The 15,820-nt window shown below is 41.7% G+C and overlaps 1 protein-coding gene across 1 annotated transcript in view; it reads left to right on the top strand.

Moving 5' to 3' along the window:
* The window catches only part of DRC2 (dynein regulatory complex subunit 2), a 51,792-nt gene that overhangs the window by 3,294 nt on the left and 32,678 nt on the right, over window positions 1-15,820 (top strand). Inside the window, exons 2-4 of the mRNA XM_073670254.1 lie at window positions 7,745-7,896; window positions 8,378-8,545; window positions 11,984-12,153. Of these exons, the coding sequence (XP_073526355.1) occupies window positions 7,756-7,896; window positions 8,378-8,545; window positions 11,984-12,153 (479 nt within the window). The 5' untranslated portion in view covers window positions 7,745-7,755. The remainder of the gene's footprint in view (window positions 1-7,744; window positions 7,897-8,377; window positions 8,546-11,983; window positions 12,154-15,820) is intronic.

Raw genomic sequence — 15,820 nt, 5'->3', positions numbered from 1 at the left:
TACCCCCAAAATCCTTTTTTATTGCTTTTGACATCTCTTGCAAGCCTTAGTTCATTGTCAGCTTTAGCTAACCTGATACGTGCCCTGCAGGATCTGCAGACTGCATTATAATCTTCTTTAGATATGCCTCCCTCTTTCCATTTAATAAACATTTCTTTCTTTCTTTTAAGCATGTGTTTAAGTTCTGTGTTCATCCATCCTGGTTTCCTTAAATGCTTCCCATTCTTCCTACTTTTCGGGATTGTTAACGATTGTGCTTTGAGAATCTCATTTTTAAAAATTTCCCATCCTTCCTGGACATTTTTGTCCTTAAGGACATCCAGCCATTGGATCCCTCCTATTCTCTTTCTGAGTCTCTTAAAATCTGCCTTTCTAAAATCTAATCTTGAAGTTTGAGTCTTAACATGTCTTCCTCCTCTAGTTATCCAAAATTCTATAATAGCATGATCGCTGCCTCCTAGGGTCCCAGCCACCTTTACCTCCTCAACCATTTCCTCCCTGTTTATAAGGATTAGATCCAAAGTAGCAGATCCCCTTGTTTTCTCCCCTACCTTTTGGAAGATAAAGTTGTCAGCAAGAGAGGATAAGAATTTGCTTGACCTGTTAGTTTTACTTGAGAGAGATTCCCAACAAATGTCTGGATAGTTGAAATCTCCCATGACCACTACGTCATATTTTTTGGAGAACTTGGTCATTTGATGCATAAAGAGTTCATCCATATCTTCAGCTTGCCCAGGTGGCCTGTAGTAAATGCCTACAATGGTGTCCTTTCCGTTGTTCTCTCCTTGTATTCTTACCCAAACAGTTTCCACAGAACTCCCAGTCTCTGAAGCTTCAATCTCTGTGCAGATATACTCTTTTCTAACATACAATGCGACACCTCCTCCTCGTTTATCAAGTCTGTTTCTTGCAAATAAGTTGTATCCTTTTAGCCTTTTATTCCAATCATGTGTATCGTCCCACCAAGTTTCAGTGATTCCAATGACATCATATTCCTTTTCCTGCATTAGTAGTTCCAATTCTCCTTGTTTGTTGCCCATGCTTTGTGCATTTGTATAAAAACATTTTAGTTTGTGATTGGTTTCTCTTCCTCCCATATTTTTATTATTTAAATTGTTTTGTCTTTGTTCTTCCTTTCCACTTCCAGTAGCAGAGATCTCAATAGTATTTGTCAGCTGTATAGCTTTTTCTGGCCTTTTGCTTCCCTTCCCACATTGTTCTAGTTTAAAGCTCTCCTGATGAGTGTAGCAAGGCGACTTCCAAATACATGTTTTCCAGTCTTCGTAAGGTGCACCCCATCTCTAGCAAGTAGTCCATCGTATAGGTAATTCATTCCGTGATCCAGAAATCCAAATCCTTGTTGACGGCACCATCGACGTAGCCAGTTGTTCACCTGTAGAATCTTATTCCACCTCATTGTTCCATGGCCATCCACTGGGAGGATGGATGAGAAGACCACCTGCGCTCCCAATTCTTTCACTTTCTTGCCTAAGTCTTCAAAGTCACTGCAGATGGTTTCCAGGTCCTTTCTTGCGGTGTCATTTGTCCCCACATGTATTAGCAGGAATGGGTAGTGATCTGTAGGTCTGAAGAGTCTTGATATCCTGTCAGACACATCTTTAATTTTTGCTCCTGGAAGACAGCACATTTCTCTTGAGGTTATGTCTGGTCTGCAGATAGCGGCCTCTGTTCCTCTTAACAGGGAATCCCCCATAACCACCACTCTCCGTTTTTTTCTTCACAACATTCTTCTTTCTCCATCCAGGAGGATTCTGAGGGCTTACAAGGTTATTCATTGCTGGCAAAGTCTTATCTTGCTGTATTTCTTCATGGTTCTCCTGCGAGAGAGCCTGGTACTGGTTCCTAAGCAGTATGGGTGCTGACTGCCTCTCGATCCTCCTGCTTCTGTGGGTCACATGCTTCCATTCCTCTGTTTCCTCAGGTGCAGTTCGAATTTCTTCTCTTTCTGAATCATGAAGAGATAATTCTGCTCTGTCTAAGAACTCTTCACCTTCCTTAATGATTTTCAAGGTAGTCAACCTCTCTTCTAGATTTCGCAACTTTTCCTCCAACAGGGACACAAGCTTGCATTTCTGGCATGTGAAGTTTGGCTTTTCCACTGGCAAGTCTGTGAACATGTAGCAGGATATGCAGCTCACCAAATGGCTCCTGGACTCTTCCATGTTCTTACTGTTAATATTCTGAAAACAGCGAAAAAAGCTTAAAAATGCGCGCGCCTATCGGCGCGCGGTTTACCGATGTCCTCTTTTCAGCTCCAACAGCCAAAATCCAGTGTTCTTTGAGCTCGCGGAGACTCTTCACTTACCCCAAAATGCAGTGGGAATATGCAAATTATCTCCTCAGGACTCCTCCCCTGGTCTGCACTGACCCGGTGAATCATAATGGCAGGACAGTTTTACCATTTAGCAAACATGGGAAATTAAAAACCCAAAAGACAATTGTGGAATTGCACTATTTTTGCAATTTTAACGCACTTCAGATTTTTTACTACGTTCCAGTGCATCACATGATAAAATGGATGGTGTTTTTCAAAAGTACAACTCGTCATGCGAAAAACAAGACCACATACAGCGATGCTGATGGAAAAATAAAGTTATGGGTCTTGGAAGACGGGGAGGAAAAGACATAAAATATCCCCATAGGGAAGGGGTTAAGAATGATCATTTATGATTCGTTTTCAGTGTAAAATCAGCTTTAGCCCTACATGTGTCTCTTGTATATGCTGATAAAGTTTAGTGCTGAAAAAAATAACCTGATTCAACTTCCTCAGGTTTTGGCACCAAAACCTGATGCCTCTGTTTTTTGCACTACACATTGTTTTCTATGGGTGAAAAACACACAAAAAAAAAAAAAAAAAAAAAACACTGAAAGAAATGACAGGCTGTATTTTGCAAAAACCCAACCTTTTCACAAAACAGGGGAAAAAAAAGGCGTGCACATGAGATTAATGTAATCTCATAGACTTTGCTGGTACTGTAAAACGCAGCTTAAAATTTGCATAAATAAAAACGCTGCAAAAACGAAACGTGTGAACATAGCCTAATTATTGAGACAGGTGCTAACCCTTTCACTGCCAGCTTCTGTTCTTTAAATGTGTAGGTGCTGATATATGCAGCTGAAGACTGGTAAATGACTGGGGAAAGCAGGGGATTGGAAGCCGATTAGATGCACTTCCCATACGGCCTCCTTCACATGTCCGTGTTTCTAGCACGTGTGGAATCCGTTGTTTTTTTTCACAGATACTACACGTACCCATTATAACCTATGGTGATTTTCACATGTCCGTATGACCCACACGGAGACGTACAGAGGCTCCTATGTGTGACTCAGCCCAGACTGGCTTACTTGAGCTCAATACTGAAAAGACTCACCTGAAATCATTGCGCAATCTCAGGCAGATCTCTGATGTTAGCAGACTGCAGCCCTCGTCATCAGCCCCCAGCTGAGGGTGAAGATACAGATCCAAAATAAAAATTGACGATCCGATGGAGCTGGTACTCCAATGAATTATTAAAAAAAAACAATGTTTTTATTAAAACAACGCATTTCCAGAGTGAACTGCTCTCTTCATCAGGTACATACATTCAAAATAACCAACATTCTTATAAAACCCTTTAACCAGGTGTGGGTACTCAAATTCCTGAATCATTTAACCCCGTCATCACTGCTCTATAGCTCCACAGCAAACTTGCCCCATTATCAATGTGATGCATGTTAACCTATATACTGCCAGTGTGTATTAGCCTGTATGCTCTATGCCCCATTGTCAATGTGATGCATGTTAACCTGTGTATGACCAGTGTGAATTAGCCTGTATGCTCTATGCATTAATTTTCTCCTTCCAGGGCCATCGTAGATAATTTAAAAATCCACTAACTTTCTCTATTTATCAGCCTTTGATATCTATCTGTAAAATTGACCGATATTGATATTTGTTCTATTATGGTAAGCTCTAAGTTAGTAGAATTTCTTTCATGTACATGGAAAAAATGACTCGACAGGCTGTGATCCAAAACTACATTTTTAATGTTGGACCTGTGCTTATTCATCCTGAGGGCTCTTTCACACGTCCGTGTGTCCGGTACGTGTGTGCCCGGTTCCACACATACCGGAGACACATATGCACGCAGACCCAGTCAAATGAATGGGTCTGTGCACATGTCGGTGTGTTTCCACGGACACACGGCAAAACACATTGACATGTCTGTTTTCTTTGCGCTGCACGGGCCGCAAAACGTCCCGCACAGGTGCACAGTGATAACATCCGTGTGTCATCAGTGTGACATGTATTGGCGCCTGGGAATCCGTGTACAGTTAACGCTGTTCCCAAGCGCCTTGTGCTGAACGCTGCTCTCATCATTGTTCCCTGCTGGCGCTGCGATCAGCACGAGCAAGGGACAATGTTGAGACTAGTAGTCTGCTCCTGCTGTGTCCTGGTGTAAAAATAAGAACAAAATAAAAAATCCTTATGCTCACCTGTCTGAAATGTCCCCCACTGTAACCCATCTGACTGCTCATGCTGAGGAGTTGGGAAGAATGACTTACTGTAGCGAGCGAGCCCCAGAGCTCTACTGAGCTCACCGAGTGGTGTCCTGTCACTCACTGAGGGAGTGGAATACTACTCTCATCATTGTCCCTTGCTTGCGCTGATCGCACGCCGGCAGGGGACAATGATGAGGGCAGCATTCAGCATCCCGACGCTTGGGAACAGTGCTAACTGTACACTGATTCCCAAGCGCCAGGACGTGTGATACTGATGTGGCACACGGTTGCCACACAGGTAGACATGGATATCTCTGGTTCTGATTTTCGTGCCAAACCTGGACAACCCCTTTAAGGAGAGAAAGTAGGAGAACAGTCTTCCTCCGCTTCATTTGTTTGGCTGTCCTCTGGCTGGCCACACATCTGCTCCCTCTTGTTCCACTTTATTGTTCTTTTACACCTCCAAAGATGTCCGGAAAAGGACATCACACATCAGTAAGGGAAAGATCAAAGAGGAGGAATTGTTCTGCATCACATCTTGTCGCTTGTGCTGCGGGTTCACAGATTTCACTCCTTCACATTAGAGGGGGAAAATCCAATGTGAAAACCTGTGGCATTTCTGCAGCACAGTGAGCAGGTTATGAATCTGCAGGTATGCAGGATGCTCATACTTCTATTACACATGGATGGCATTTTCAAAACCTCATCCACATGCATTTTACTGCAGCTTGCAGAGTGGAATCCGCCATGTCTGAACATGGCCTATCAATGCAGGAAGCAGGAGCCCCGTCTGCACTAATGATATGGCCCTGACGGGCAGCCCCATGAGCACTTTTCCTAGGGTATGCTCACATGCAGTGTTTTTGTTTTGTTTTTTTTGCTGCATTTTTTTATGCCAATTAAAAGCTGTATTTTACAGTACCAGCAAAAGCTGAGATTTCAGAGATCTCATGCACACGCTTTTTTTTTTCCCAGACTGAATTTGAGAACTGCAGCATTTTTTAAATCTGCAGCATGTCAATTGTTTTAGCATTTTTGCAGATTTTTTTTTTCCCCCATTAAAAAGAAAGCAATGAGTGCAAAAACGCAACAGTGTTTTTCGTGGTGTTTTTGAAGCGAACTTTATTAAACGTACTGTAGACAAATGACACAAGTAATCCGCACCATAAAACGTGGCAAGAAAACGCAGCGAAAACGCTGAAATGCTGGCGCTTTTACTGCCAAGAGAGCAGGTTTTGGCTGCTGAAAAAAATGCTACAAAAACGCAACATGTGAACATAGCCTTGGCTTCACTTTGGGGTCAGGTGACTCCTATTCCTAGCCCGAGTCTCCATTAGGGCAGTTCAGGTCTTATTGATGTCGGGGGCCTACATGTGTTAATTCTAAAATGAGTCTACCTGTCGGCTCTGGCTGGATGTATGTCTTTGGATTGTAGGTGGAAACCAGAGGAAACCCACGCAAACATGGGGAGAACATACAAAGTCCTTGCAGATGTTGTCCTTTATGGGATTTATACCCAGGACCCCAGCGCTACAGACTTCTAAACACTGAGCAGACCTACTATCGCGGGGTGCCAATAATTTACCAAGGCAGCCAGTGGCCTGCTACTCCTGTGAAGCCCAGCTACAGGAATCCCATAAAACGCAAAAGACAATGGCGGAATTGGATTTTGTTTTTCACCACATTTAATTTTTTTTCTTCATTTTACAGTATTTTGAGAGGTAAAATGAATGGTGTCATTCAAAACCTTAACTCGTCCCACAAAAAATAAGCTCTCATACAGCTATATCAACAGAAAAAATAAAAAGTTATGATTCTTGGAAGGAGGGGAGGAAAAACAAAAGCACAAAATGAAACTTGGGTCGCCCGATGGGAAACTTGGCCCCTGATGGGAAGAGTTGAATTTGCAAAAATACATTTATGTTGCGTACGTGAAGCTACACAATTTGTCTTCTGCTTCCCCGTTCTACACAGATTCACAAAATATCTTGTATGGACCCCACTGACCCATCCGTGGGTTGGAGAAAACATAGTCTTTAAGCCCAATTCAGAGGGGTGCATTGTATTCAAGTATATCTAAAGGCCCCGTCACATTTAGCGACGCTACAGCGATCCCGACAACGATACGACCTGTCAGGGATCGTTGCTGCGTCGCTATGTGATTGCTGGTGAGCTGTCAAACAGGCAGGCTCACCATCGATCAGGGGAGCAGCGACATCGTGGAAAGAATCTTTCCACGATGTCCTGGTTACCAGCCTGATGAAGCAGGAGCAGGCTGGTAACCATGATAAACAGCGGGTTACTAGGGCCACACGCGCACCTAGTAACCCGCTGTTTATCATGGTTATGAGCCTGCTACGGTGAGCGGGAGGTTACCGCTCACCGTAGCAGAGTGGTAACCATGATAAACAGCGGGTTACTGAGTGCGCGTGTGCCCCAAGTAACACGCTGTTTATCATGGTTACCAGCTTGATCGCTGGTCCCGTTGGTCACACACAGCGATGTGTGCTGATCAGCGGGAGGGCAAAGACCAAAAAATGGTCCAGGACACTTTGCAGCGATCAGCGACCTCACAGCAGGGGCCTGATCGCTGCAAAGTGTCACACATAGCGACATCGCTGGTGAGGTCGCTGTTGCGTCACCAAAACCTTGACTCAGCAGCGATCTCGCTATGTGAGACGGGGGCTTAAGTGTATCCAGGATGAGAAACTCAGACCCGCATTTTTATTGCCATACTGAAAACTCCATTGAGAATGGGGGAACGACAGTCCAAGAGGGTCTTATCCGTTTGTATGGGGCCAAAATCCTGATGATGGTAGGCCTGTGCCCTGTACGATTACAGCAGTATGTTGTCTAAGGGGTACATTTTCTCCTTATGGAAAGTGACATGCCAGGTCTGGCACGCCAGTATGAGGAGGCTTAAATGCCTTGCATGCTCTTCTGGGAAATTAAATGAGCAAATCGTCCTTCAGAGAGGAAGAGGGCTTGAACTCTAGTGTCACCTATAGGAAGTAGTAATCCTACAAGTGAATATCAACCCTTTAACAAGCCTTCTAATATGACTATATAGCAGTATGTTAGGAATCTATTTTATTCCAGTGATGTCAAGAACAGGATTTTTGGATCTGACGTTAGTGGAGATGCTTTAGATTTTCTCCAATATACAGGTGTCATGTTGTTTTTCTGCTTTTATTACTTTTCTTCACACTATAACACATGGACTATTACTTATAACATGCAGATAATATCACCATGCCGAAGAAAGGTGGTAAAAAGTCTGGCAAGTTAAGCCGTATGACTGAAGAGGAGCGGTTACTCTATATGCAACAGAAGATGATGGCAGAGGAAGAGCAGAATAAGAAGAAAGAAGACATGTTAATGCAGTTCCTAAAGGTACTCATTCACAGTAATCCTTTATTAAAGGGGAATTGTTTTAAGAGAACGTTTCCCTGGATTTTTTAATTTAAACTAAATATCCTTCCAGTTGGTGCTGCTCCACTGATTTTGGAACAGCTTTTCTTTTTCTTCTGTTCTAATGTTGTGTCCTCCCAGAAATAAAGATGCAAATTTTCCCTTTAACTAACTGGGTGTAAACAAGAGAACTTCTCTATTGGCACGGCTGTGTTTTGATTGGCCATTGGGGCACATTCACTATGGCTGTAGCAGGCCATAGTCATCTGTAGGAAAGACCCCAAATGGATCCGTGTCACCATATGACATTTACTGTGTGCTTCATATTCTAAAGCTTAAATAATGGGCTTAAAAGAAATACAGATGACTGTATTACTGGTCTGTGTTTTTCCTATATGTGGCTCATATGCGCAGTTTGTTTTTGTGTGATGGTTACAAACGTATGATGATTACTTCTTTATAGGACAAACTTGCTAAAGAAGAACAAAGCAGCAAGATTAACATGAGCAAGCTGAATGTACAATGGCGTGCCGTACTGCGAGAAGCAAAGGCCAAGGAGCTGCGCAAAGACATCGAGATTCTCCATCAGACGTTTGAAAGAGTTGTGGACTGCAAGGACAATGTCATCAAGGTGTGAAACTGTTCATGACTTTATATATGGAGGTTAGATTGTATCAGGCTATAGTGTGAAGCTATCTGGGTACCATCAGAGTTCCAGCAGATTCACTCACAGATAATGCAGAAGAGCTCTCTTGCTGGTTCCTCCCCCTTGCTTTCTCTCATGCTGTCTGCACAGCATTCAATACTTCTGTCAAGGATTTATATCACCAACAGAAAGCTCCAGCGTATGCCGCTGTGTAAGGTCCCTTTGTTAAGACAAGTAATATACTTGTTTTGCAATGACTACTCTTTCCTGTGCAGTTAGAAAATGGTATACTGAGTCCTATTGACCTGAATGAGGCTAATGCAGGACTCTTAACTCATGGACTCCTGGATATGTTTGAAGAAAACCTGTCACTTGACTTTCCTACACTCAATCAAAATTACTACATTATTTAACGGTTTAACCGTTTTACATATAAATAGGACAGTTCCTCTGTATAGTCACGTAGTCCGGGCCGGAACCATGTCCATTATGCCATGATTGATGTACAATAGAGGTCATTGCTGAAATCCACTGTCTGCTCTGTCGATTGCTGCATCCCAGTCATTCGCCAGTAGCTGAGATAGTGATGAAAGGTGGACAGCAGGAGGGATTCTGGTGATGTTCGACCATCTTTTGTGCATCAATCAGACCACAAAGGTAGTGAATACATCCCGGACTGTGTGATTGCTTACAAGAATGGCCATTAAAGATAAGGAAGTAGCATATGCTTGATTATAACATAATTTTGTTACACTACTGTTTTAGACAGTTTATGTAAGAGCTTGCCTTGTGATGGTGGTTTAGTGTAAGATTATTAAGTGACTGGTTTCAAGTAATGTACATGCAGGGAGCTGATGGAATGTGCACAAAGCCTTAAGCCCCCCATACACATCAGACTAAAGTCACCCGAACATGCTGATATCAACGGGCTTGACCGACTGTGTAATGTGTATGGAATCCCCCAACAGATGATTGTCAGGGGAGTTAAGGATCCAGCATGTCTGATTTCGGACTACTGATCTTTTTGTTATCCCTGAGATAAGCTGCCGCCAGAGACGTCTGGCAGTGGCTCTTATAGAGAACGCAGGTGGGCTCAGCAGAGCGAGAGCTGCTGTGTATTGGAGAAATGTCCGAGTCAGGTGCCGGCCCAATGTTGTTCTGCCAACAGCCATCTATGATTTATGGGGGGGCTTTCAGGTCCATATACTCTGCACGATTATCGTGAGCAAGTGTTGCCGAGAACAATGGCAGCCTATTCACACTGAACAATCTCTTACAAATCGTTCAGTTCTCACTTGAATAGCGATCGGCCTGTGTAGGTAGGCTGTTAAACGACCGCCAATCAGCAAACAAATAGCTGATCAGCGGTCGTCTAATGTGGTACTTTGGTTTGTGTAAACAGACCCATATACAGTGGGGAAAAAAAGTATTTAGTCAGCCACCAATTATGTACGTTCTCCCACTTAAAAAGATGAGAGGGCTGTAATTGACTTCATAGGTAGACCTCAACTATGAGAGACAAAATGAGAAAACAAATCCTGAAAATCACATTGTCTAATTTGGAACGAATTTTTTTTTCAAATTTTGGTGGAAAATAAGTATTTGGTCAATTCCAAACAAGCAAGATTTCTGGCTCTGACAGACCTGTAACTCCTTCTTTAAGAGGCTCCTCTGTCCTCCACTCATTACCTGTAGTACTGGCACCTGTTTGAACTTGTTATCAGTATAAAAGACACCTGTCCGCAACCTCAAACAGTCACACTCTGGAAAAATACATGTTAACCCGGAAATCCAAAATCATGTACTGTGTTGCTTGTCCCTGCCAGCTGGGACCACATATTCGTGGCATGCATACGTGTGCCGCAGCAACATCGCACTTGTGTGACTTCCAGCAGATCAGCCATTGTCACCTCCGCTACATCATCTGTTACCATGCTGCGGCCCAGCAGAATCTGAGCTGCTGATTTGTAAGCAGCCTGGCTTAGAAATTATTTATTAGGTTATCTGAAAACCTCTTTGATGAATAACTACAGTGTGAAAATTAGTTTTTCAACAATCAGTTACCGTTTTATTTATTTTTTTTATTTCTGCTGGAAATGACTTTCTTAATGTTCCTAATTGTACCTGATGATTTTTGTTTTGTAGATTTTCTAAAGGGAACAATGATCAGAAACAAGGAAAAAATATCTGTATTCCTTTATTTTTTAATATCCTGTTTCTAGGTAGTCAACTATTTATCCCCACATATACCAAATGTACATACACTGTCGCCACAGCTCGGAGAACAAATACCCCGTTTTAGCTTTATATGTATCTCCAACACTTACCATTCAGGTGCAAAAAGGTGTCAAAAAGAAAATGTGAAATTGTTTTATTTAATCATTAAAGTAGGGTCAGACATGTTGGTTTTCAGCCTGATGAAACCACAAGTGTCTGACAACAGCTTATTCCCCTCTCTCAATTAAAGTGTAACTAAACTTTGGAGCACTTCTTTTATATTGTTTAGGCCTATAAATTCCCTGCAGGTCGACCAAAGTCCTGAGACCCAATCGATTTGCTAAAAAGACTGGTTAAAAGTGAAAAATGTATGGGGCAGAAGCGCTTCCTTCCTGCCTAAGCGTGCACACAGAGCGGATAACAGACACTTTGGGGCCGATTTATTAAGTCCGGAATTTCATACTCCAGTCCCAATGAGGGACGTGCAGGAATAAGATGCGCTAAATTCATGGAGGGGCTCATGCCACCTAATGAATTCATCACATCTTATCAGAGACAAAAGTAACATTGCAGGCATAAGTAACGGCACCACTTCTGATGAATTTGTTGGGTGGGCATTGCCTCGCCCCATCCTGCTTTACCCCCTCCTCCCCTCCACAGCTCTGCTCACGTTGTTGGAACTGGCTGAAAGTGGCATGAAAACGCTAAAAGTCACTTTTTTTTTGCACAACTTCACATTGCACTGAAATTTTGTTACTCGTCAAAGTGTTTTATGCCATAATTCTGTCATGAACACTTTGATAAATCTGAGCCGTAGACTTTCTATTGAGCTGTAGCCCACTCTGTGCGCACGTTCAGGCAGGAGGTGAGCGCTTCTGCCTCCTAAACTGTGCAGTCTTTCCATCGATCAGTGGGGTCTAGGTCAATGAGATCTGCAGGAAATTTAAGGACCTGCAAAATATAAAAGAATGCCTCAGAGTTTAGGGCCTGTGCACAAATTGCAGATTTGTCACAAAACCTGAAGGGTTTCCTAGTTCCAGTAAAGGTATCTGTTGGGCATTGGGCATAATACTTAGAACACTCTTTTTATTTACCTGTCTGCCTATCATATAGACCTGATAGTAGCGACCTACTTACTGCAGGATACCGTAATATATTACTGTATATTAATAGTTGAATATAATTAATTTCTAACTGTTTTTCCAGTCTCTAATAAAAGACATAGATGAGGCGGAGGAGCAGTACACACACGCTCTGCGCAGTCACCTCCAGAATATTGACCAGTTACTGGAGCTGCAGCGGGAGCGCCTGGACCTGCTGCAGGAGGAGTATCAACAGGAGCTGGAGACCATACAGAAGGAGTTCGATACTGAGAGGTATGTCCACTGCAACGTTTGTAAAATTATCCCAAAATAGGTGATCCATGAGTAACTGGTACTGGAGAAGCACTGACATCCTGAGAAATCTCTCCATTCCAGACCATTGCTATTTTAGGGTGATGTTGTGTTCATCTGCATTGTTAATAATGATATTTATTTTGTCGCATTACATTTACAATTATTTACAAAGTGTGAACGATCCAGTTTCTCCTGGATGAGTGTCCCCTATATGCCCAGACCTGCAGGGATGATGGGTGCATAAAAATGACCAACGGACTATGGGAAAGAGTCTTTTAAAAAGGAATCTGATTATATGTCTACCTCACTATAGACCGCTTTCCTCCCAGTAGTCTGTAAGCTGTTATTCATAACTGGCAATGTCTGTAGTGACTGATCAGAGTACCTGGAGGAAACCCCCATAAACACGGGGAGAACATACATAATCTTTGCAGATGTTGTCCTTGGTGGGATTTGAATTCAGGACCCCAGCGCTGCAAGGAAACAGTGTAACCACTGAGCCACCGCGCTGCTCGTTGAATTTCAGGCTACTTTCCTATGATGAGTATTAATTGAGTTCTTGATATTGCACCATTTCTGCACCTATTCGTTTTTGAGTGCGTTTTTTACATGCATTTTTATCGCGGTTTTTGTCTCTTGTTGGTGTGTTATATACCAGGCTGCTTTGTTTTTGATGCTTCCTGGTATTTTCCTTTCATAAAACTTTATTGATACAGTCATGTGTTTTTGATGCATTTCTGCAGCGGAAATGAAATAAAAACGCATGTGTGTTTTTTACCTGTGGGTCTTCCCGCATCTAATGTAAATCTGTAGGGAAAATCTGCACATAAAACAAAGTATTCCCGCAAGAGAAGTTAACTTGTTGTAGATTTGAAACTCTCAGGTCAGTTTACTCTGCATTAAAAAGAAGTACCGTGGGCAGGAGAGTTCTAGAAATCCCATCCACTCTGCTGGATCTGTAAGACGCTGCGTTTTTGACAAAGCAAAGATATTCAGCATCAAAAGCTCATGGTGGGAACGTGGCCTAAAGGTGCCTGTCGCTTATTCATGCTGCCCAAATCACAGGCAGAATGTATCAGACACTGGCTGTGGTATTGCAGTTTTTAAGGGGAAAACACACAGCTTTAAAGGGGACCTGTCAGTCGATTTATGTTGCCCAACCATGGGCAGTATGAATTAGAGCCTGCTGCACCATTGCAGCCAAGTGTATTTTTTGCTGCTCCATAGTTTGAAGACTTTTTTTTAAAGAGAAACCTACCTGGCTGCCATCATGCAGACGGACACGGATTCATGCTGTCTCTGGTTTGGGCAGCATTAATCAGATGACATGTCTATCATTGTATTGGTGTATTTGACAGCTAGAATAACATTGTAGACTACAGGATTGGAGTAACTCAGGCTCCAATGCAAAATCTCTTAACAGGAATCCCATCTATCACAGGTCTTCTCATATAGGCCAAAGGGAACTTTTGACCCCTGTAGTCTCCAGGGCCCGGTGTGACTGCTAAACCTGCACACAATATGGTTACTCCTTTGGACTCTACAGCAATTACTTTCAAGAATACTGGAAATGTTTTATGGAAACCTTTGCAGAGCCTTCAGATGCAGGTGTGATCAGAGCCTTATATGATACCAGTTTTGTTTTATGACTTCAACAGTCTCACTGCCTGAACAAACCTATAAAATAAATAATTAACAAAACCTAAATTGTCAACCCCTTAACACTCCATGACGGATTTATACATTATTTAGCGGGTTGTGTGGATCAGACTACACAGCCGACATCTACCTCTAACATATGTTAGCCCCCATAAATTCTGCTGTCATCACAGACAGTAACGTTTAAGGCACTTGATCATGCCATGGAGTTTAGTCCAGATGTCCATTTCTCCTCACCCGCAACATGATTGTATAATTGAAGGGTGCTGACGGGTTGCCATGGCAGCGGGAGGCTCCTGAAGACCCCTGTCACTACCATGTTGGTCATTATGTTGCAATATATAAAACAAGCAATCAAATGATCACAGGTTTAAGTCCCCTATGGGTGCTAAAAAATAAAGCAGTAAAAAAAGTTTTTTTCTTTTTTTTTTTTAAAAAAAAAACCACCACCTTTTCTCTACTTAAAATAAAGAAATACAAAAGTAAATATTATTGCGAAAGTCCAGTCTATGAAAATTATACAATTGCCAAGCTGACGCGGTAGATGTTGTAAAGGAAAAAGTAAATCTGAAATCCAAAATTTTTTTTTTGTCACTGCACCTCCCACAGAAATGCATAAAATTGTATGTACCCCAAAGCGGAATTATTAAAAACTACAGTTCGGGGCATGAAGAACAAGCCCTCATACAGATCCCTCAATAGAAAAGTAAATAACAATTAGGGGTTAAAAATTGCAACACAAACCAAAACTTTTTTACAAGGCTTACAATTTTTTTAAGCCACAATGAGCTTCTGGGGAGTTTATTAGATTGCAGATTTTCTGCACCTATTAAGTAAATTAGGTTGAATCATGTTTAGTCATTTTTACTTCAATATGAATGTCCTAAGAACAAACAACTGCAGAGGGTTTTTTTCACCATTTCACCTCACTTGTTTTTTTCTCCTGTTTTTCAGCACATTATATCATCAGGTGAATGGTGTCATTCATGTGTCTTGCAAAAAATAATGTTGACCTAAAAATAAAAGATCTGGTTATTAGGAGAAGGGGAGAATAAAACTGAAATCACAAACCTCTCCTTGCTTCTCCTAGTATTGATTGGCATGACCCGTTCTGCCAATCTATGCCATGGTGGCGTTGTGGGGGATCGGCAGGTGCTACACATTTACATCCTCTATATACTGCTGACATTATAGTTAGTTATAACCATTATTAATGCACTCAACTAATGTTCCTTTATAATGTGATGATGTAGCTTCCTACAGTTTAGGGATTATAAGCAAAGATAAGCTGAAGATTGTTCTGCAATATCGATTCTTTCAGGAAGTCCGGCTAAATAATGTACAGCACGTGCACTTCCAGGTATATGGCCATTACAGGCATTTCTGATCTTCAAACTTTAACATTTTCCTAAACCATTAATATACTTAGACACAATTGATTGATTAAATATATATATGTATATATATGTGTGTATATATATATATATGTGTGTATATATCTAGAATATGTCCATAATGTCTGTAAAGCGCTGTGGAATTAATGGCGCTATATAACTATATAAGTGAGTAAAATAAAATAAATAAATGTTTTTATAGTATAATTATTTTCTGGGTAAGTGCTGACACCTAGTGGTAAGGCAGTGTTTTGCTGTTGCTTTTCATAGATGAGGACAAATATTAGGATATTCCAGGTTCAAAATGCTGAAAAGTGTTTATGTAGACCAGCCACCTATGATTACTCTAAAATGGATTTGGTCTTAATATAAACGTTGTGATTATTGCTAAAAGGTGAAACGTTTGATGACATTTTATTGGCTATTTAATGAATTCAGTCCTATAATGTAAGCATCTAATAATATGGGGCTGATTAATCATATGGTGTGGAGCAGAATTGGGTCTTGCTTTGGGGTTATTATAAGCACTACAGATGACTGCTGCAGTTCTTAGAGTGGGGATTGCATTGTGGCATTTGAAGAAAAATAAAAAT

Source organism: Phyllobates terribilis, unplaced genomic scaffold (genome assembly GCF_046119375.1).
Source record: "Phyllobates terribilis strain yellow unplaced genomic scaffold, ASM4611937v1 Scaffold_2__4_contigs__length_985480577, whole genome shotgun sequence".
In the NCBI taxonomy this organism is placed as follows: Eukaryota; Metazoa; Chordata; class Amphibia; order Anura; family Dendrobatidae; genus Phyllobates; species Phyllobates terribilis.
Note: the sequence above shows the minus strand (reverse complement) of the source record. Positions and strands in the feature narration are given on the sequence as shown.